This window comes from Ambystoma mexicanum, chromosome 3q, assembly GCF_040938575.1.
Source record: "Ambystoma mexicanum isolate Mex_15411 chromosome 3q, UKY_AmexF1_1, whole genome shotgun sequence".
NCBI classification, from domain to species: Eukaryota; Metazoa; Chordata; class Amphibia; order Caudata; family Ambystomatidae; genus Ambystoma; species Ambystoma mexicanum.
Genome location: NC_090926.1, coordinates 582342842 through 582366810, shown reverse-complemented (window position 1 = coordinate 582366810; position 23969 = coordinate 582342842). Strand labels below are relative to the sequence as shown.

Here is a 23969-nt window from a genome sequence, read left to right as displayed (position 1 = left end):
TGCACTTTATGAGAGGCACAAAGCTGTATATAGCATATGAACTGGACATGTGAGGTGCATATTTGGCACACAAGACTGGACTTGGGGTAAGGCTGGCTGTAGATGGTTGTGACAAGTACCACATTGGTGATTGAGGCGGCAGATGAGCCATAGGCTGTGCCTAGTATATAATTGCAGCACTTGTACATGCATGAACATATCTGGGCAAAACAGGCTGCAAGTAGCATTACAAAAAGTGAAACTTAGTTGTGTCAGTGTTTGTGTAGGGCTCGCTGTAGCAAACGTTTGCATCGTATAGCTGTAAACCAAACAGGCGATACTTTAATGGTGTAATGGTATTCATTTTAACGACCTAAAAAGAATACACTGCCAAGTTGGTTTTGCCAGGGTTATAACTTTGAAAACACAGTCCACCGGGCTTTTGGTCTAGCTACGATGCATGCCCCTAGGCGCTTACTTTTGACAATGGGTATAAACTCCTTATTTGCACGAAGACTCGTGAAGGAGGTCCTTATCAATTTTGAACCAAGTTTAGTGTCAGTCCTCCTGGTATCCTTCCCTGTACCCTCTCTTTATTTCATCCCTACATTACCTCTGTACCCCAGGGCCCCCACCAGCGCAGTGTGCATGTTTTGCTATGCCTTTCCCCATTTCCTCCTGCCTGCTTAAGATTCTCTGTAATTGCTTTACTGTACATATCGTGACAAACTCGGCTGGCTGGTTCTTTTAACCATTGGGGCATGTGGTACCCTCCGAATCTTCTTAAATGAAATAACGTTATTTGGCAAAACTTGCGGACAGTCACTGAAAAGTAAATAGTTGTCGTTTTGGCGTTTATTGAGCGCTATGAGATCACTGCGCTCTGCCGGCTGAGATCCGGGGATGCCAGTCTGGGTTTTCCCTGTTCCTGGTTCGCGCAGGCGCACACGGAGGAGCAGGGCGCAGGGGCGTCATACAGGAACAGGTCGCAGGGAGGCGCGGGTCACCTGCTTCACTACATGGGACTTGGGGACCGGAACGCAGAGGGCTATCAAGGAATCGAGGTACGGAGCTTAGCTTCCGCAGTGCTGAGCTACCGGAAGCCGATCTTAGGACAGATGGGAGATCTAACTGGCGACTTGCGAGGGGAGGGAGGCTTCGCCGGAGGCCGCGGGGCCAGACCCTGCCCGGATCAGTGTTTATCTGTCCTCAAGTGCTACAGCGCATAAAGGAGCGCCGTGAGATGGCAGGGGGTCAGGGTTTATAACATTTTGTGTTCATTATGTTCCTTAAATCTTCTGTTCTAGTTTGTTTTGTGCTGGGTGTGTTGTGGTTGTACCGCTTTCTATTCTGGTTCCACAGTAGCATTGTTCTAGTTCTAGTCTGGTTATATACTACCCTTGTTTTGGCTATGAACTTTTTTTTTGTGGCTGTGAACTTTATCTTCTGTTTCTGTGTTGGTTTTGTTCTGTCACTAGACTCCCTGTACTCTTGCCTGGTTCTGCCTCACTCTGCTCTGCCCATGTTCTAGCTCTGGTCATAGTATTCATTAACCCTGTTCTGATCTAGCTTTAATCTGCCTCTGCACTACTTTAGCCGTGTTCTGCTTCGGCATGAAATGTTTACAACTAGTTGCACATGACCTCTGCTTTAGGTTTGCACCAGCTGTCCTCTGGCCCTGGTAGCGCTGCATTGGTTCTTCATTCTAGACATCGTTTACCTGCGTTTTCATTGCAAGTGAGGCCTGTTATTTTTCTATTCACATCTGGTTTTGAACCTTTGCTAACAACTTCTGCATCCTGTTCTTGACCTGTGCTAATTCTGTTCTGCACAACTATTTTGTGGTTCTTTAATAGGTATTCTGGTTTACTACTGCCACTCTGAGTACACAGTGATTCTGCCACGACTCTGCTCTCTTCCTGTGCACACTCTTCTCGGGTTCTGTACCAACTTTCCCTAGTTCCATACAGACTCTGCTCTAGTTCTGTGGAATCTCCGTTCTTGTTACGTGCAGGTAAGATCATTTTTCTTGCAAGTTGGGTTCTGGTTCTGTACTAGCCCAGGTCAATCTTGGCTCTGCTTTTATATTATACTACCTTTGTGTGCTCTTTACTAGTTCTGTTTTGGTTCTTTGTTTCCTCTTCTGGCTCTGTAATATGCTTGTTCTGTACGTTTTATGTATCTATTGGCCTCCCCTGGATCAACTTTGGCTCTGGAGGGCGCTCTTTTCTCTCTGAATGTTGGCTTTGCACTAGTTATTTACTAGGTTAGTTGTATCTTTGCCCTGGTTCTGCACCATGTCTTCTCTGCCACTTTATTAGCTCTTTTCTGGTTCTGTAGTACCTCTGCGCTTGTTCTCTTCTTGCTCACTTCTGCTCATTTACTGGTCCTCTTCTGTTTCTGTACTAGATCCACTCTCTTTGGGTTCTGAAGTAGCTTTGACCTGGCCTTATATGACCTTTTGTTCTCTACTGTTTGTATTCAGGTACTGTACCTAGTCTGTCCTGTACTAGCTCTTCACTTGTTCCCTGCCCTGGCACTTTAGCATATAAAATCCAGTACTGTAGGTGTATAATGGTTCTGAGCCTACTATTTTCTTTTCTTTACAAAGTCTGCTGTAACTTCTCTTTTAGCTCTGTTCTGCTTCTGTACTTGCTCTGTTCTGCGTCTTTTGTGCTAGACCTAATCCAGTCATGTACTTGCTGTGTGCGACTTTATTTTTAGTTCTGTAATAAGTTCTCCATTTCTACACTGGCTCTGTTCTGACTTTATTCTGTGTTAACTCTTTTCAGTACTAGAACTGTTTTTATTTTGTTCTAGCTCTTCTTTGATCCTGTACAAGCTACCTATGTAAATGGAGCTTTGCAAGTGATGTACTTTTCTGGTCTCTAGTAGAATAGTACTGGTTAGGTTTTCGTACTTGCTCAATTTTTTCCCCATCTTGCAGGATGAAGGAGACACTCTTCCAAGGCAGAGCTTGTGGCCATCACATAAACACAGCAGTCCTGTCAGCTACTATTGGGGCATTCCGCGTCCCATCTCCAAAAGGTGAACAAGTTACTTTCTTACCTGGTAACGTTCTTTCGATGGGATGGTCCGACGACGTATTCCATATCTATGACAGGTAATGTCCACAGCTGTGCTGCTTCGGAAAATCTTTGGCGTCTGTGTCCTGCGTCGATGACGTCGATGCGCCGTCCCTGAGGACCTCCTCCGACGGCCGACGTCACCCGATGTGATAAGTAGGACGCACGACGCCCATAGCCTCAGTTATAGTTTTTTCCCAGAACGTGTGCCACCAGTTTTCTGCCAGTCAGACACACAAGGCCTTGCGGAACGCAAGCTGCAATCGTAAAAGAAATTCTGCAGCGGGGAAGGCAGGGAGGAAGCGATATGGAATATGTCGTCGGACCATCCCATCGAAAGAACGTTACCAGGTAAGAAAGTAACTTGTTCTTCGAGGGGATTGGGTCCTCCGACGTATTCCATATCTATGACAGACTCCCAAAGCAGTACCAAGCAAGGAGGTGGGAAAGAATTTAGAATACAAATTTAGCATGCCCAATCAAATTGCGGAATAGAGAACTGCCTTGCCAAAGGCTAGCTCTTGCCCTCTGATGGAATCGAGGGCGTAGTGACGTACAAAAGTATGTACTGAAGCCCAGGTGGCTGCATCACAGATGTGACGAATAGGAACTCCCCTCTGCAGGGCAGTAGACGCAGCCACTCCCCTGGTAGAATGGGCCCGTAAGCCAGCCGGAGGATCCTTAACCGCCAAGCTGTAACACGCGGAGATAGCTAAAATAATCCAACGAAACAAAGTCTGTTTCGTCACAGCTTGTCACAAACGATTTCCAGCGTAACCAATGAAAAGTTGATCGTCCACTCTGACCCGGGACATGCGCGAAATATAAAAGCTCAACGCTCTCCTAGGATCAAGCCTATGGAGCCTCTCCTCTTCCTTACCAGGATGTGGAGGAGGATAGAACGCTGGAAGAACAGCCTTCTGGCTCAAATGAAATTCCGAAACCACCTTCGGAAGAAAAGAAGGCCGAACTCTAAGGACAACCCTGTCCTTATGAAACACAGTGAAAGGTGGCTTAACTGAAAGTGCCTGTAACTCACTCTGCGAGCGGAAGTAAGCGCAATCAAAAACACAGTTTTCAGAGTCAACAGCCTCAAAGGCCAAGAATGTAAAGGCTCAAACGGAGCACCCATAAGAAACTTAACAAGTTTCAAATCCCAACCGGGCACCAGAAAAGGTGACGGAGGGAACACATTAGTGAGCCCTTTCAAAAACTGCGAAATTAAAGGAATCCTAAAATAGGAACACTCTTCAGACGAGCCCTTAAATATGGACAGCGCTGCCAGGTAACCTTTAATGGTCCCCACTTGCAAGCCCCTGTGGGCCAAAGAAAGCAAAAAAGACAGAACCATGGGAATGTCACATTCAAAAGGATCCACATTCTTAACTCCGCACCAGTCGCAGAACTTTCTCCAACGGCAACGGTACAGAGACTTTGTTGCCGGCCGCCTGGCCGAGAGCAACACCTCCATCACGTCTTCAGGGAGGTCCCAATCCTTATACCTCAACCTTTCAGAAGCCAAGCGTGAAGGTTGAGGGATCTGGCCTCTGGATGGAGAACCTGACCCCCCTCCCGTGAGAGCAAATCGTCTCGGTAGGGAAGACGACATGGAGGGCAGATGGACAAGTCGAGAAGGTCCGGATACCACATCCTCCGGGCGCACGCCGGAGCAATGAGGATCATCCGGGAACCGAAACTCCGTAACCTCCGCAGTACTTGAGGGATGACGGGGACTGGAGGAAACGCGTACAGCAGTGGGAATGACCACTCCACGAACGTGTCTCCTAAGGCTCCTTTTGGAGGAAATTCCCGCGAGCAAAACCTTTTGCACTTCCGGTTGACACTGGAGGCGAAGAGATCCACTTGAGGGGTCCCCCAAAGGGCGAAGATCTCCAGGAGAATCTCCTGAGCCAGCTCACACTCGTGAGAGATCGTGCTCTGCCTGCTCAGAGCGTCTGCCATCTCGTTGTCATCTTCGGCCAGATGAACAGCCGAGATTGAAACTTCCTGCTGGATGGCCCTGAACTCGAGCTGCATCGCCTCCCTGCACAGCGGAAGTGACCCTGCCCCCCCCCCTTTTTGTTGAGGTAGTGCATGGCCACCGTGTTGTCCGTTAGAATCAGGACACTCTTTCCATGCACAGTCAGCAGAAAAGCCTTCAGGGCTAGCCTGACGGCCCTCAGCTCCAACAGATTGATATGGAGTCCGGACTCCGACGGAGACCAACGACCGCTGACTGTCAACTCGTTGGCATGAGCTCCCCATCCCGTGAGGGATGTTTCTGTCCCGATCATTACCTCCGGCCAGGGCAGCCAAAATGGGGCCCCCTTCATCAGATTGCCTTCAACGGCCCACCACAGAAGGTCCTGGGCTACCGAGGGCGGCACCTGAACAGGGTCCGACAGCCTGCCGGAGGACTGAGACCACTGGAGCTTGAGTGCCCACTGCAAAGATCTCATCCGCAGACGAGCCTCTGGCACCAGAAGAATGCAGGATGCCATGAGGCCAAGCAGTGTCAAGAACTTGGACGCTGGGAGATCCTGGGCAAATTGAAACTTGTTCACCATCTGCTGAATGTGAAGAGCCCTCACCTGAGGAGGAAAACACTGCCCCAGGGACGTGTCGAGCACTGCTCCGATGTACTGGAGCCGCTGCGTTGGTGTCAAATGGGACTTCTTTAAATTGAGGGAGAAGCCCAGCCTGTGAAGGGAGTGGCAGGTGACGGACAGATGATCCAGGACTTGCTCGGGAGAGCTCCCCCTGATCAACCAATCATCCAGTTAGGGGTAGACGTGAATCCCCCCCCTTCCTGAGATGCGCTGCCACCACCACCATGAGCTTGGTGAAAACCCTCGGGCGGAGGTCAATCCGAACGGCAGGAACCGAAACTGAAAGTGCGAGTCGCCAACCGTGAACCTCAGGTACTTCTTGTGCCTGGGATGAATTGGCACATGGAAGTAAGCATCCTTGAGGTTGAGAGACACCAACCAGTCCTGAAGTTGAAGGGCCTGGAGGACTTGAGAAAGAGTCACCATCTTGAACTTGTCCTTCCTGAGGCGTTTGTTCAAACCGCGCAAGTCCATGATGGGTCTCAATCCCCCGTCTTTCTTCGAAATCAAAAAATAAGGGAAATACAATCCCTTGTTCCTCTCCGCTACAGGCACCAGTCCTATGGCGCCTTTCTCCAGCAGGGCTTGAATTTCCTGCGCAAGGAGCGGATCCGGACTCTTCAAAGAGAGGTTCCCTGGTTGATTGTCGTGAGGCCTCTGCCGAAAAGGAAGACAGTAGCCGTGGGTTATGATCTCCAGAACCCACACATCCGAAGTAATGGCTTGTCACTCTACAAGATGCTGCGCCAGCCTTCCCCCAACCGGCGAACCATGGGACCTGGCCTCATGACTGAGTGGTAGCGGCTGCGGTGTTGCCTGAGGGCAAAGAGGCAACTGCCCGAGCGGCCTTGGCACCTCGAGTACCTTTGTTGCTACCTCTGGCACTTTTACAATGGCCTCTTTGACTGCTAGCTCCCCTCGCTTTACTGAAGGACGAGTAATAGCAAAAGGAACCTCCCCTCCATTGCTGTCCCCTAGGACGAATAGGCGGAGGTTGGCGAACTGCAGCGCCCAACGACTTCGCTGCAGCTTTGGAGGTCTGCAACCTCTAAAGGCTCTTGTCAGCCTTGCTGCCAAAAAGGTGTTCACCGGCAAAGGGCATGTTGAGGGGCCGGGACTGCACATCAGGAGCAAACCCAGACTTCCGCAACCACGCAAACCTGCGCATTACGGTGCTCGCTGCCATGGACCGGCTGACACAATCTGCCAAGTCCAAACCCGACTGAACGGCCTCACACATGGCATCCTTGCCATCCTGAACCACAGCAAGGAAACCATCCCGTTCGTCCCCTTCGGGAATATGTTCAGCCGCTAATGCAACACAGTTCCACAGAGTGTGTGTGAAACGAGACAAAGCACATATGGAGTTGGCCGTCTGAAGCGCCATACCCCCCGAAGAAAACACTTTCTTCGCCCAGCCGTCAAAACGTTTGTCGTCCCTATCCGGAGGGATGGTAGGATACGACGCCTGCTTTGCCGGGGCCGTAGCCGCCTGCACCACCAAACTCTCCGGAGTGAGGTGCCTGGACAAGTAGCAGGGGTCGCTACTGGCTGGACGGTATTTTCGCGACAAAGACTTGCCCACTGCCGGGAGACTCTCCGGAGCAGTCCAAGCCACCGCCACCCTTCTCTGCAGAGCCATATGAAACGGCAAAACCGGGTCAGTGGGGGGACCAAGATCACGGATGTCCATGAGATCATCCTGAACGAACTCCCCTGGGGGAGCTGACCAACCCAAATACTCTGTGACCCGAGACATAAGGCGCCGATATGAAGAATCGGCATGAGTGCCAGGCTCCGGCCTACAAAACTCCACCTCTGGAGAGGTGTCCAGTCCACTGGCATCATGCAGTGACTGCCTCAGGTCATCAAACTGGCTATGGCCCGAGATAAGCTCATCTGGAACGGTAACCGGAACCAAGCCATCATCAGAGCCTTCACCACCCTCTGAAATGTACTCCAGGCAGGGAGAGGAAGACCTCTGGGGACCAAATCAGTGCCTGACCTTAGCCAGAGCCTTTCTAGGGGCAAACCCTGTGCCACGGGGCCCCTCCGACACCACTGCCTCGAAAGGCGTCGAGGGCGCCGAACGAATCGGCGCCAGCGTCGACAGAAAAGGCGTCGACGTCGAGCGAATCGACACAGGCCTCGAAGCCGGAACTCCGAGCGTGTCTCTCGACGACCTAGGCGCCAACGGCGTCGACGACCCCCTCGGAGGCGGAGCCTCGAGAGAAATCGTCGACGTCTTCTTCGAAGACGGCACAGGATCACGCGGTCTCGAGCGCGTCGAGGACCGGGACCTGGAACGTGCATGGCGAGAACGGCTACCCTTGTCCGAGCGGGACCTCTCCCGTGAGCCGTGCCGACCACCCGAGCCCAAAGGCGTACGAGCGGTGTCTCTCGACCGGTGCCGACCGACCCCACTCGGAGGCGCGGACAGACCGGTGCCCTGCGATTCAAGAATCGCTAGCATCTGCTTCCCGAAGGAAGCCCATTCCTCCGTGTCGCTTGCATGGAGGGATAAGCGACCCGCCGACGGGCGGAGTCCTCGGAAGAGGACGGGGAAGGTGACCTATGCCTGTGCTTCCGGGAATGCCTCGAAGAGGCGGAGGAGTGGCGAGACCAACTCCTGGAAGGAGACCCACTGGACTTCCAACGATGACGCGGAGAGTCGCCCCTCGAGTCATCCGTCGAAAGCCCCACAGACCTCGACTTCTGGGGCTTAGACACCCGGCCTACCGACAGCTTCTTCTTGCGTTCCCGCAAGGCCTTTGCGGTGAGCGACTGGCAGTCGACACAGTCGTCCGTATCGTGGGCCTCCCCGAGGCACCAGAGGCAGGCGTCGTGCGAGTCCGTGACCGACATCTTGGACCCACAGTCCCTGCATTTCTTGAAGCCCGGACGCGGGGTTGAAGACGAAGCAGACATCGCCACAAACAGGTTCTTCACAAAACCGAACATGTTCAACTCCAACTCCAAAGAGTCGAGGCGTACCGAGATTCACGAAGCGAACACGTTCGCGGAAAAAACGGAACTGAGGCTATGGGCGTCGTGTGTCCTACTTATCACATCGGGTGACGTCGGCCGTCGGAGGAGGTCCTCGGGGACGGCGTATCGACATCATCGACACAAGACGCAGACGCCAAAGATTTTCCGAAGCAGCACAGCTGTGGACATTACCTGTCTTTGATATGGAATACGTCGGAGGACCCAATCCCCTCGAAGATGTGTTTCTGTTGTCTGCCAAAGATCTGAAAGCCCCTCTGCTTTGCCCCCAAACCTCTCCCTTTTAGGCATCTGCACATGGTTGCAAGCCCACAATTAAAGCCCTGGATCCTCCATCACACCCTCCCACCGGCACAAAGAGCTTGTGTCCACTGGGAATTAAGATACTTGCAAAGTTCATCCCTGTTACTGGCTTCTACGACCAGCGTTGCTTGCCCTACCCATGGACTCTTCATATCATTGAAGGGTTCAAAACAGCTGGGATTTATTGAACTTGTAGCTCAGAAGACCCAGGTTACCTTGATGCCAAATGTTACCAGGAGCTACTCTTGCTTCTCTGGCCAACTCGTGCTATACACACATACCTATGTACAGCTCTACAGATAAGGGGTGTATCAGCTACTTTTACTCCTTAAAAAGAGGCAAAGACACACAGAAAATACATCTAGGAAGTAAAAAATACTCTCAACAAAAGTAGAAAATGAACACATAAGAGCATGTCCCCCTGCTTTCATCTAAACCGACCCATGGGTATGTTTGGACCAGAAGTAGACGTAGTGCCACAAGAAGAAACTACTGTTATTACTACATTATCTGAAGTGAATAAAATGCCTATTTTAATGGGCAGGATTATAAAACCTTTCTGTTTTAAATGTAAAAAAACATTTTTACTCGCTTATTAAATACTCCCGTTGAGAATGATATTTACTTTCTTTACTCCCTACAAAAACATTTTACTTCAAACTTTAAAAAGTAGGGAGTAAAATACTCCCACTTCAAAATCTTATTTGGAGCACTTCCTATTTGACAATAATTCTGTGTATTTGGGAATATGTTTAAAGGAGCATTTGGACATATTTACAAGCTGTTTAGAACATAACAGGTAATACATAATGGACAGAAAGTTACAGTTTTGCCTCTCAAGTGTGAGTTAATTTGTAGCATGCTGTGTACTAGCTCCTCATAACCCCGCAGAGGCAGCTCCTTCTAATTTTTTGATGAAAGCTATTTGAGTCCTAGGAGTTGCTCTTAGTTTCTACTAATCATATCTTTATTCCAAACTTTGCATCAGCTCAAGCACCTGCCCATAGCAACCCCTTAGTCCAGGCTGTACCTAGCAGCGGTTCTAGGCCCATTTAAATTTTGTGGCATGCCAACAGCTGTCCTACAATCCAATAGTCTGCAGCTACAGGCCCACTGCCTATGTCACTATAGGTCACAGCTAGAACACTTTATTAGTCCGCCGCTAAAAATAAACCTCTACAACACTAGCAGACACATGTTTTAAAAGACAGTGGTAGAGACAACATCCTTTGGTGATAAGACACCATTTGTTTAAAAATCTTCCAGCCACCGAGTGTTAAACTATGTGTAGAAGCAATTCCAAATCGATGCACTTGCCGTGTAACCACACATACTCCTGATAGACCAGTTGTATTGCACAAGATTTGGTCAACACAAGACCAGCTGGATATTCCACAACCCTAATTGCCAAACACAGACCCCCACTCTTATATTCCTTGTCGGGGGTAAAGATGAAGACCCGTTGCTCAAACCATTAAGAAAGACATCAATACCAATTGGCGCACATTTTAAGCCTCTTTGATAATGGTACGATCATGGTCCAAGCCAATTTAGAGCCAATATGCACCTTGAAAAGCTCATCCTACAAGTTAGGCCTACAAGCCCACATAGGTCCTAATAGCATGCTGGATGCAGAGAATCGACTGAAGAGTCAGGGAAGGAATCCATTCTATCTATCTCAATGCCCTGCACACAACGACAACAGGCCCAGGTATGCCAAACTCCAAATTCTACCAAAATTGACCTGGTAAATGCCCTCTTGGCACCCAGAACGTGCTTTGGAAATGTGAGACCTATTGGATGAAAATGACTGTGTATGGGGCATCAGGGAATACTCCCATCACATCAATCGTTTTGATGAACGTCTCCCTGTGAGCTCTAAAAGGTGTCTCCCCCATCATACAAATCCTCTGAATATCTCCTTTTGTATTTCACCAACTCACTGAACTGATTTCATCACCCTGCAGCTAATTTATAGGACATTAAGGCACAGTACAGCCGTCTTGGATAAAATCACACATTTTCATTTGAGTTCTTCTCAAGAAACATGCTTTGCATGTGCAACTTCAACCTCTGGCACTGACAAACAGGACAATATTCTATCCAAGGTGATCAAGGGTCCAAATCATTAGAGTTCACCCGTAAGACTTCAAGCAAAGCACCTGCACATATGGTGGTCATTGCGTTTGAATTAGTCGTCACCTGCCTAGGAAGCTCAGGTCTACAAATGTAGCCTGTGGTAAACACCTTCTTTGATCGCATTGTGTGTTACCAATGCTCTTGCCAACTGGCGTTCGTTCACTACTCTGTACCGATCATTGAATAAACGTATCCAAGCCATGTTGCAGGACCCCAGAGTTGCAGTTTGAGACCTTCCCCAAACCTTGATACAGATTACTGGAAAATCTACATATTAGACTAACAGATCCAGAGCCATAGATTATATGTCCCACAATTCAACTAAAGAAATCTAACATGGAGACCAGTGTACTAAATAAATGGTTCACTATAGATCTGCATATATAGAGAGCTCTGTATAGAACATGAAACGCAGATGGAAGTTTTCAAATTTCTCAGCCGACCAGCAACCAATGAAAAATCCATATATGGGGTGTTGCAGTGTGACACATGGAGCCAAAAATGTAGATTAGATATATCACAGCTATAACTCAATAAACCGAGTAAATGAGCTATTCTCCTTGTTTTACTTCGTGGTATACTTCCAATGTGCGCCAACTTCACTTCAGTAAATTCTTTAATAAAGTAAAACTGCTTCGCATTTCCCATTAAAAAAAATTGTTATTTTCATCAATTTTTTTACAGAATTGTAATATTGACTTTTACTGTTCAGAATTGTAATATTGACTATGTTTGCTTTCATTTGACTTATAACTCAAAAGTATGATTTAAACATTCACAATGATGTAATTTATCTCATTGCACTGCTTTTTGAAGTTCATATATCACCTCTCAACACGTGTTTCATCATACATTTGACATGGATTTTCAGGAGAGAATCTAAAGGCAAAAAGTGTTTTATATGTAACTATTCAATACATTTCACGTTTGCATTTCTGAGCTAATGTTATCTAAACATCTTGTGCAAAAATTAAATCATCACTTACCCTTTCCTTATTTCTGTGTTGTGATTGATGCCTTAATTGGTCATGTTCTATTCTTTATAGCTGTGTCAACATTACTGTTAATTGTCACAGCTTTCAGAGATCCTTGAAGAACAATTAATAATTTTCTTAAATTTGGATATTCATTTTCATTACCTTTCATAAGGTTAAAGACACTTTCCTGATTTCTCAGTTTTGCCACCCAATGTTTTTAGAATATTTGAGAGATGCTAACTGATGCTCAATTTATACTTAATATTTTGAGGAGTATATAACTTTGCCCATCTTTATTATTACTTACACTGATGCAACATTACATTTTGCTAATTTTGGCTCGAATAAAGTAACTGGTTGAGAGGTGATATATGAACTTCAAAAAGCCATGCAATGAGATAAATTACATCCTTGTCAATGATTAAATCATACTTTTGAGTTATAAGAAGTCAAATGAAAGCAAACAAATTCAATATTACAATTCTGAAAAGTAAAAGTCAATATTACAATTCTGCGAAAAAATTGATGAGAATAAAAAGAACATTTTATTTTAAATGGAAAACCCAGAGTAATTTTACTTCATTAAATAATTTACTGAAGTGAAGTTGGCGCACATCGGAAAGATACCACGCAGTAAATTAAGTCTAATTGTATTATTGCTACGGTCACAATAATGGTATCTGAAGTGGCGGCAACCATTATAGAAGGAAATTCTCTTTAAAGACAACGATTTGCCCAGGACTGAACGCCTATCAATTGACCGGACAAAGATATTATAAACCCATTCTCCTTGTGCTTTGTTTCTGTAGAAAATCAGTTCTGGTTCTCCACGTTCACTGTTCAGATTCTTAACAACCTTCTCTTGCTGTCCACTCTTCTGGTTGGTTCTGTGTTGGCTCTGAGTCTGGTGTACAAGTTTGATTCAATTCCTTAGTTCCTTTTTTCTAGTTCTATAGTAGCTCCAATGTGGTTTTGTTAACCCTCTCTTGTACTCATTCTGTTCCTACTGTATACTTGCTGTCATTCTGTTCTGACCCTGCTTTGGTTCTGTAGTAAGTCTGTCTCAGTTCTCTGTTAACTTTGCTTGTATTCCCCTTCTGTATCTTCCGTAGGACAGAACTGGTTTTCTTCCAGACGTGTAGCAGCTCCCTTCTGGTTCTGCACGAGTCCTGCTTTGTGTCAGTACGAACACTGATGTGGGTTCCCAGTGTCTCTGTTTAGATCCCCTTCTTGCTTCCTTCTGGTTCAGTAGTAGCACTATTCCTTTTCTATTCTTCCGCTTGTCTGTGCAACTTTGTTTTTATTCTAGCTCCTTTCTGTCTCTGGATAACTGTGGACTCGTTCTGTTCTAGCTCTTTCGAAGTTCTGTGGTAGCATTGTGGGTCCATACTACCACTGTTTCGGTTCTGCACCACCCCTGGTCTGATTCTGTACATGCAATGTTCTAACTTCTTGCCCTGTTCTAAATCGTTTCCTGTTCTGCTATAGTGCTCCTCTAGTTCTACTCTGGTTCTGTACTAGCTGTATTCTGTTTCTATCACAGTACTGATTTGGTTTTGTTATTGCTATGTATTGGATGATTTCTCTTCCTGGGCTGATTTCAGTAGGGTTTAGCTTGCAAGTAGTGGCTCTGATCTGGTTGTGTGCATCTTTTGTATCTGTACTTTCATTTGCCATTTTATGCCTAGCCGGTCTGGCTCTTAGGCAGCTCTTTTCTGAGCCTGTGATTACTCTACTCTGTTTCTGTCCTAGATTTGTTCTGATTCTATAAAATGTCTGCTCTATTTATGTTGCAGTTTCCAACTGACGCTGATCTAGTTAATGCAAGTTCTGCTTTGGCTCTGTACTTTTATTATAGGTTAGGTAGAGCTCCTTTTGGTGTCTCTTCTTTTCTTTAATCCCCATGTTTTGGTTTTGTATTATGTATTGTGGGGTCTGGTTCTGTGCTAGCTCTGCTATTCTGCACAACCTCTGTTCTGGCTTTCTTTTGGTTCGGTAGTAGCCCTTTTCTCAGCTGAATTCTCAGAAAAGGCCTAGGTGCCGTAAGATCACTACAGCGGTGAAGGACACAATACAAATACTGTATGATATAACATTCCATTCTAAATGTACTAATTTATTTCTGAATGTTGAGTTTGGTTTAGTTCTATTGTAGCTCTGATGTGGTTTCATTCCACCAAAGGTCATATTTTGATCTAATAGCTTTGCGCTTAGCCATTTCTAGTTCTGTAGTATCCTGTGCTGTACTACTCCTGTTGCAGCTCTGTTTCAGTTCCAGCTCTGTTTCTGTGCCAGGTCTGTTCTGGTTTGAAACAGTCTCAGTTTTGGTTCCATATTAGATCTTTTTAGATTGTGCAGTAACATGTTCTAGTTAAGTACTACTTTGGTTCTGCACCTTTATAGCACTGACATTAAGCGCCACGATGCTCCCGAGCTGTTGCGCGCTATACAAATCCGAATAATTAAATAAATAAATGGCTCTGTACAATCTAATTTCTAGGACTGGTGAATCTCCTGGTTCTGTATATCCCATCTAGTGAAACTTCATTAAATATGTGCAATCTTGGTTCTCATTCTCTAATAGCTATGTTTTGGTTCTGTGAACTATCAGTTCTAGTCTGTATTATCTTAGCCTCACTAATGAACCAATTAGGTTCTGGTTCTGTTCAGATTGTGTACTATCTATGCTCTTATATGTTTTTGTAGGGTACTAGCCACGTGTTGTTTCTATTTTACAATTGATGCAGTTCTTATTTGTCGCTGTTTTGATCTTGCTTTGTTCCGGTAATATACTGGGGTTGCTTTGGTTACCTCGTAGCCTGCACTTACTCTTTGGAGTGTGCACGGATTAAGACTTGCTTTGATTCTATTTAGGTTATGTACTCCCTAGTCTCCTTGTTCATGGTGCAACCTATTTTGTTCTCATTCTGAACTCGGCTCTGGTTGCTTTTTTCTCTGTTAGGGTGTGGTTATAGTCTACCCAGTTTGACCATTGTCCATGTTCCGGTTAGGTCCATGCTCTATTGTTGTGTGAGGCTTACATGTTGTCCCTATGCTAGGTCCGTCTACTCTCTAATAGGTCTAATATGCCTCAGAATGATCTCTTCTAGTGTTTTAGTGCCATTCCGGTTTAGTGCATATTGTGTCCTGGTTCTGTATTTCAGTCCCCGTTTCCGTGGGCATCTAGGCGCTGGTTACAGTCAGACAGGAGAACAAAGATGGGGTGGGCACAGTGAAGTAGGGGGAAGAGAGTCTTAGTTGAAGAGGTAGGTTTTGAGCTTTTTTGTGAAGCTGCCATAGGATGGTCCGTCACGGAGGTGGACGTCAAGCTCATTCCATAGTGCGAAGGCACAGACTGGGAAGCTGCCTCCCTCCCTTCTGTAGTTGAATCTGGGGGTGGCGAGGCAGTGTGTGTAGGCTGTGCATTGTGGCCTCGCAGGTGAGTGTCTTGAGATTTTTGTTACCATTTAGGAGGGGGCGTTGTTGGAGTGTGTGATGGATAAGATCTTGAAGTTGATCCTATCCTTAACTGGGAGCCAGTGTGCAGATCTCCTGGCTTCGGATACGTTGTTAGCCTTTCTGATATCAAGTGCTGCTGTTTTGGATTGATTGAAGTTTACATAGGTTTTTGATGGAGGTGCCACAAAACAGAGTTGCAGTATTCCTGTTTTAAGCAAACGAGATGGAGAAAGATGTATAAGCCTGACTAAGCTTGGCTAGCCTTGCCAGGGGCCCACGAGAAGAAGCTCAGTGTTCTCATCATTGAGACAGAGGCAGTGTGTGGCCATCCAGGTTTGGAATGTCTCAGAGGTGGTTGACCTTGAGTGAGTCCTGTGTATAATTGCCTGAGAGGGGGGATGAGAATCTGGGTGTCATCCGCCTAATTAGTGTATGAGAGCCCTAGCGAGTCGAGTTGGTCACAGAGAGCTTTGGTATATATGTTAAATAATGTCAGGGAGACGCAGGAGCCTTGTGGTATGCCATATGCTGTGTGAGTCGGGTGCGCCGAGGCTTCACCGGCAAACACTCTGGAGGTCCTGGTCAGCGAGGAACAAGGTGACCCATTTGGTTGCGTCAGGCGAGAAGTGTACCGAGGATGTGAGGTGGTGGATTAGTGTGCTGTGGTTGACCAGGTCAAACGCAGCAGAAAGGTCCAGGAGTACGAGTAGAGAAATGTTGCCTTGGTCGTTGGAGTCATCGAGCTGAATTTTGAGGTCTAGTGGTGCCGTCTCCGTTCCATGTTTGGGCCGGAACCTGGACTGCAGGGAACCTAGAATGTGGTGAAACTCTAGAAAGTCCTGGATTTATATGTGAACGACCTGGTCAATGATCTTTAGCAAGAAAGGGACTGGGGTAATGGGGCGGTAGTTGGTGGGGATGGTGGGATCAAGGAAGGGTTTTTGAGGAGAGGGGATACCCAAGATTCTATGAGAGCCAGATGGACAGTGCAGGAGACGAAGGAGGACTTGATGGTGGAGATGAGAGGGAGAAAAGTTTCAGCACAGTCCTTCATGATGGGGGCTGGCCAGGAGTCCCCTTTACATCGTGAGGGCTTGAGGCCTTTGTTGATCTTTCCATGGGTGTATTCGCTAATGTGCTGGAACTCGAAGTGAGGAAAGTCCCTAGGTTCTGCAAGCGGTGTGGTGGAAGGTGCCGTGCTGTTGAGTTGTTTGGCTGCAATCTTTTTTGTTGTAGAGGCGCTGGTATCCCCACTGCTTTCCACGTTTTTAGAATCCACTCAGTTCCTGGACTCATTCCAATTGGACTTTCGGCCTGGTAGAGGTACTGAATCTGTTCTTAATTCGGTGATGGATGACCTTATGTGTCTTGTTGATCAGGGCGGTGTCGGAGCAGTCCTGCCTTTAGATCGGTCGGCTGCGTTCGACACCGTCAATCACTCTCTTCTAATCTCCTGACTCTCTGAAGCCGGTTTCTCTGGCCAGGTCCTCAAATGGTTCATAGCCTTCCTGACTGGTCGTTCTCAGTCACTTTCTCTTCTGCCTTTTTGTTTTGCGCCTGCCTCTCTCTACCGTGTTGTTCCTCAGGGTTTGGCACTTTCCACTATTCTGTTTAATATCTACATAAGATATTTACTGTTTCTGATCGAATCTCATGGGTTTCGCTTTTACTCTTAGGCGGATGGCACACAAATACTGGTCCGTTTGGACCTTACAAAACCAGAAACAGCCAACAGGCTAAAAAAAAAAGTGCCTGGAGGAGCTGGGTATTTGGATGACGATTAACTGGCTCAAACTAAACGGTTCTAAAACCGAAGTTCTGGTTGTGGGCATCTCCACCCCTCATGTGTTTTTGATGGCCAATTTTTGGCCCCCTTCGCTAGACCCTCTCCCGATACCTGTTCTATCTGTCAGGAATTTGGGAGTATGCTTCTCGGCCACTCTGACCATGGATGAGCAGGTTGGAGCAGTTTGCAAATCGGGTCATTTTAAACTCAGGGTCCTCCGGAAAGTCCTCCCTTTTATTCCTACGTCTAGCCAGGCACCTGTAGTGGGGGCCCTGGTCCTTAGTGTCCTGGACTACTGCAACTCACTATATTTAGCCCAACCCAGCTATCTTATTGGGTGTTTGCAGCTACTCCAGAATGCTGCTGCTCGCTCTATCATCCGCCTGCCTTTTGGAGCCAACATGACCCCCATACTGAGACATCTCCATTGGCTCCCTGTCGCCCAGCGGATCTTGTTTAAATCTATGTGTATGGTCCACCGGGCCTTCTATGGAATGGGAGCAGAATATCTCCAAAGCAAATTCACTCCCCATCAACCCACCCGCACTCCTCGTTCTCTCACCGCCTGGCGGTTAGCGGTCTCTCGGTTCAGGCTAGCCCGCACGGGTGGTCGTGCCTTCTCTGTTGCCGCTGCAGGAGCATGGAACCACCTTCCCACTCCACTGCGAGACATATCTGATCACCTTGCTTTTTGGCAAAGACTCAAAACCTTGCTTTTTTAGCGCCACTACGGTATTCTGTGTCACCTCCTCAGCACCAAGATGCCCTCGGGTGTACATGCACTTACTTAAATGAACTTAACATAACACAACATAGAAGAGCGATTTTATTGGTGAGGGTGTCTTGGATGACATTGCACCATGCATTATCTTTGTGGATGTGGTGGGCGATATAGGAGGTCTCCAGAGTTCAGGAGAATTAGAGGATGCTTTGGAGATTCTTTCATTGTAGGTGGATGCTTTGGCCTTGTGAATGGATTGTCTGTACTGGTGTACTGGTGGGAGATGTTTATAAAGAGCTCTGTTAGCTGTGCTAAATTCTTTGTGCCAAGTGGTTTCTGCTGCTCTTTCCTTTGCTGGCAGGGCATTAAGCTCTGGTGTTGGACGTTCTTTTGCTTCCTGGCGTTGGGGTGGGGGGTGAGAGGGGCAGGTGATCGAGGGTGCTGGAAATCTGGTTGTTGTTGTGTTGCACCAGGGCAGTTCTTTGGAGTTGGGGAGTGCATGTGTGAGAGGGATGATGTAGTCATTACTAATGTTGCGGGTGCTGCGGGCCAGGATGGTAGCTGGTTTGGGGGTGGCTGTTATCTCAGTTCTGGCTCTGTATAAGCTCTGTCCTGCTTATGTTCTGATTATTGTATGCATTCCCTAATCTGTTTTGGTTGAACACCATGTCAGGAAGGCCTGCCATTCTTGTTTTTCCCCTTCATAAGACTGCAATGAAATGTCACTAGTGGTTCTGCTTGCAGTACAGTTTGCAAGTTTGGTAGTTGGGTTACCGAGTAAGGCATTCCATAAAATTAGTACATACATACCCAGGATCTAGTGGTCATACAGCAGAATGGGGGCAGGTAATTGAGCAGTATGGAGGGTGTGGGGGGGGCAGGACCAATGTCTGGGCGAATAGCAGGGAGTCATGGCCGGATGCGATGGAGCGTTTTACATGGGGAATGGTAACGGGCAAAGGGTCCTGGGGTGTAACCAGTAAGGAAACCAGGCTGTGTTTTTTGGGAATGATTAGGGGGATAATGTTGATACAGGGGTGTCCCATGGAAACATGTTACAGCCTTCATAGTTCGGGATAAAAGAAGGAGTCATGCATGCTGCGTTAACTAGATCATTATGGAATGGATTGAGAGGCAATCTTTCCACTGAAGATGGAAATCAAGAGATGACAATCTGAAAAATGAAATTCAGAGTCCGTTATCACATAGAACCATTTAAGTTAGCCAGGGAATGTATTTAAGGGATTAACTGCCTTTGTTTTTTTAATTTGTATTTATTAAGCAAGGGGGCAAGCATTGCACTATGAAACACTGTAGAAATGGACAGTAGTAGCGAGCAGAGCAATCCCATGCAGAGTGCTTTACAAAAGGGAAAGTGAAAGTGGAGTACGTTGGTAACCCATTGGAGGAGTGGGGTGAGTTACACAGGGACATTGATTGCGAAAATCGAGGTCTCACAGAGATAATGTGCATTCTCTTCCGAAACTGATATTATTTGCAATGAATACATGTATTGGAAACCGTACAACGCACGCGGGCAGTCCTGAGTGAGACTATTTTTGGGGGAGGGAGGTGAACGCTCGTGCAAGCATCTAGTAATCCTTCCCTGAATAGGAGTGTTTTGAAAGCAGTTTTGAAGTCCAGACAAGAGGCAATGTTCTTGACTTTCATAGGATAGATACTTCCATTAGATGGGTGATCCCTGCCCTAGCCCTCTGGGGCTCTGAAAAAAAGGGATGCAAGGCAGGTATACCCAATACTTGTAATCCAGCCAGTGGGAGCTGGAGGGAAATAGACAGAGCCTATAAGTAGCGCAAGTGGAACCCACCCCACAATAGGACAACATATCGGTTTCAATAAAAGATGCTGTCCAGTACCTCTGGAAGGTGATATTCGGTAGAGATGGGGACACCACCAAGTGGGCCCCTCACACTCTTGGTGAACCCCTATTTGGAATGGATTCACCTAGCTCCACTAGGAGATTTGATCAGGTGGCTAGAAAAAAACCCAGTCACCTGGAAGCAAATCGTTGGGCCTATGTTGGGGGAGGAGCAACCATCTCCTACAGGTCCAGAGGGGGCAATTCCTGGGACATGTGGACCTCTTACCGACTCCCACATAAGCGCAATCTGTGTAAAAGAAAAAACTATTCCTTCTTGCTGCTTAGGAACAGAATTACTGAGGTGTTATTGGTGAGGTTGTGTCATGTTTAATATGGGCCAATACCCATCTACATGTGACTTTGCCAATTACAGAAATACATCTCTGGTGGCTTAGTGGCAATTATCTGTCCTAAAAAACAGGATAGGGGTACCTCTACCCTATTTTTCTCCCTACGGAGCTGAATTTATGGCCCTATCATGGATAAAGGCTGCGCCAAACCCTGGACTGGCGGTACCCTTTTGAGGACCCTTGTGCTAAGGAAGGGCATTGCTCTTTGGTAATCTGCACTCCTCACGAAGGTAATCCCTTGCAAGAGTGGAGTGTGCACTAGTGGAAGTTGAAGAGTCTCTCATTAACAACGTAGGTGAAGCTACACGTGCAGACATGCCTACTCTTCTCCCAGCTGGACCTTAATGACTCTAGATGGCACCTGCAGGAGTTTTTGATGAAGTAAGCATGCCCAGTGTGCACTGCTGCCATCATTACATGGATTTCCAACAGAGCAGGATCTAGTATGTTGGATTCATATCTTAAGCAATGAGAACATGGTGCCTGGTATGGTCAGGTCACACGCTTCAAACAATCAGGACATTTCACATTCAAATGTTGGCTTCTCTGTGGAATGTGCGACTGCAGACTGGTGGCCCCCTTTTTCAGTCCCTGATGTTTAGAAGTCATTCCTAAGCACAAGAATTTAAAAAGATTTAACTTAGCTTCTTCTTACTCTTAGTAAAGAGGGTTGGCAACCCAACTGTGCATCTGAAACTGAATTGGTTACTTTTAAAGTCAGATTTTTCATAAAGATAACCCCAAATACATTAATGGCCTAGCGTGAAGTTGTAGACAGATCAACTTACCAGTTGATTAGATACACTTTTATGATGGTTCTGGGAAAACAGGCCTCTATGTTCCTTTCACACACCTGGCTGATTCATTTTTAAGGGAACCAAAGCCTGTCAGATCAGTATTAAAAGGGGATACGGCAGAGGTTTTCTACCTTGCTATTTTTATGTATGTATGTATACTAAGCCTCCTTTGGGCTTAGACAGACGGCGAAAAGTCTGGGAAAAACTGGATGTGGTCCCCGTCGAAGTGTAGTTTGCCCTTTTACCTTGCCATTCTAAGGATGGAGTCCAAGTCCTTGTAGCTTAGAAGCTTGGCAATGATCGGGCGGGCAGGGGCTCCCGGCGCCGGTCTTGTTGAAGGGATTCTGTGGGCTCTTTCCATTATGAACATTTGCGATAGGACTGTGGGAGCAAAAAGCTCTGTGCATCATTTTTCGACGTGTTCTTCCATTCTGACTGGTAATTGTCTTTCTCTGATTCCGATAATCCTGATATTATTTCGCCTGGAGCGGCCTTCCAGGTCCTCGTTTTTGACGAGTACAATTTTCATTTGCCCCTCGAACGTGGAGACCCAGAAGGTGAGTGCTTCAGTGCCATCGTCCAGATCGGACACTCTCTGTTCGACGGAGTTCAGCCTGTCGCTGTGTTTGTCGAGCCGGTGTTGTAACAGATCTACCTTGGACGAGAGTGAGTCTATCTTGCTGTCCAGACCTCCTATCCCAGATTTTAATTCCATCAGGATTTCCCTGATGTCCGTTTGTTGCTGCAATTCTGCCTCCGACTGGTTGTTCGGGGATTCAGGGCGGTGTTCCGGCCTGGGTGTTTTAGGCGCTGGGCCTGCATCAAAGTTGAGCCGTTTCTGGGACTTGTCCGGCTTCCCCATCTTGAGCTCGGCTACGGAGTCGGAGCGACTGTTCAAGGCGCAGGCGAGGCACCATCGCCTAACTGCGGGCCTCACCCTGAGCCCCGCCGCCGCCCCTCTCGAGCCCTCCCGCCTAACGCCTCTCCCATATGCCCGAACTCCGACTAGCTACATTCTGGTGTTATATATATCATCTGGATCTGGTGCGAGGGGCTGGGATCAAGGCGCGCGGGGAGGCGCTGAGAGTCAAGATGGCGGGGACGCCACGGCCAGCTCGCCTGTTTTGCGTGCTTCTGTGGGTCTCCTCGCACCTCCCGCTCCGCCACCTTCTCAGTGCTGGCTGTGGGTGCTCCAACTCCAGGCGATTCCCCCCTCGCCGCTTTCTGCTGGAAGTGGTCGCTGCAGATCCTGCGGATGGCTCTCGTCCGTCTACAAAGGATTTTGGGCGGGCGGGCTGGACTCCCAGGCCCCACGCAGATCGCGGCAGTGCAGGCCACACCACGCAGCGGGTCTCTCACGGAAGGCAAGTCCGATTCGCTCCGAATTTTCGACAGGGATGAGATGCCGTGCTAGGATATATTATTCTTGCAGATTTAGTAGTTTCGCCACAGGATTGACACGATTAAACAGGATTCATACGGGAGGCAGCCGGAAGCTCACAGGGGAGCGGCCATCTTGGTCGGCCCTCTAGCACCCTCAGTAGATCAAAACTATAACATTACAGTGTCATGGATGTACTGATCACACACGTCTCATTGCATGTCTCATCACAGGAGGAGAGCATCAAAACGAAATTGGTCTGTGGAGGAAAAGAAAAGAAGGATTAAGTAAACCTGTAAAGCTTCGACTTTCTGTTCCAGGAAGAAAATTGGAATTGCATATGTGTGGCGGGGCTTGAAATTAAGATTGGATAAGCAGGAGCTAAAGGCAGCCCCTGGGTATCCAGCATTGACCAGGAGCTACCACTGGGGAACGAGGAGCTAGTGCATAGGGTTCTGCAAATCTAACTTCCACATAAGATGGAAAAACATGTTGTAGGACTCCTTATGGTTTTAAATGTTGCATAGATATGTCCTAATGTTTATTTATAGATTGTCCCAAATGCACATAGTTAAATTCACATAGGTGTGTTTGTTTGGCATAAGTTAGTCTGGGAGGCCAAAAGTAGCTCCTGGTAGCTGTTGGTGTCAAGCTAACATGGCTCTTCTAGGCAACAAGCAGGAGCTAAATAGCTCCAAGTTCCCCTCAATTCCGAACCCTGTGTGGAATGCTGCAACATCGTATAGCCAACCACGTATGAGGTCTCTGGAGAATTAACAGAGAAACAGGATTGGTGAGAGTAGGAGAAAATAAAGACAACTTAAGACCACCACATCAGTCAATCGCTGATTTTCCTGAAAGGCTAGACATGCTCAAACCTAAGACTCATTTGTAAGTGTCCAAAGGACACCCCTGAGAATACAGAGAAAATTAAGACTTCAGTGGGTCTCATTTGTCTGGCCTAGAAAGGGTGACAGAGAAACGGCACGGTCAAGAATGAATTAAAAATGAAAGGCTGCAACAGAATATTGCTTAGATCGTTAAGTCTGAATTCTGATGTAAACTCGAATTCAGTCAAAGTCTGTATTTACAGGAATATATAGAGGTGCCTATGACAACCCTCCATCTGGCACAAATGTTGTCAATTGAAAAAAATGAAAACCAAACAGGTCTTAGAGGCTTGGAGCCAAACCTATCCAAGTGAACATGGAGGTAATTTGAAACACTGCTCCGTGCCTGCAATTCTGGCCAACCAACACATGATTGGTCAGATTACGACACAGTTATCATGCTACGTCAATATTCTAGCCTGGACTACACAGGTTAACATGCATGGTCGAATGGTGACAGAACGTCTTATACGAGGAACCTACTCCCACTGTCTTAATAGAGAAGCTTTAGGTTTGTGTATGCATAACCAGAAGATCAGCATGACGGAAAGAATGCTCAGAATCAATACATGACACAAAAATTACACAAAAATGTATGAGCAAT

General features: G+C 47.1%; 1 protein-coding gene across 1 annotated transcript in view; it reads left to right on the top strand.

Annotated features, from left to right (window-relative positions):
- The first annotated feature begins 927 nt into the window (after positions 1–927).
- Positions 928–23969, top strand: part of LOC138582766 (CCAAT/enhancer-binding protein gamma-like) — a 60765-nt gene continuing 37723 nt past the window's right edge. The window contains exon 1 of the mRNA XM_069654385.1: positions 928–1043. Coding sequence (XP_069510486.1) covers positions 999–1043 — 45 coding nt within the window. The 5' untranslated portion in view covers positions 928–998. The remainder of the gene's footprint in view (positions 1044–23969) is intronic.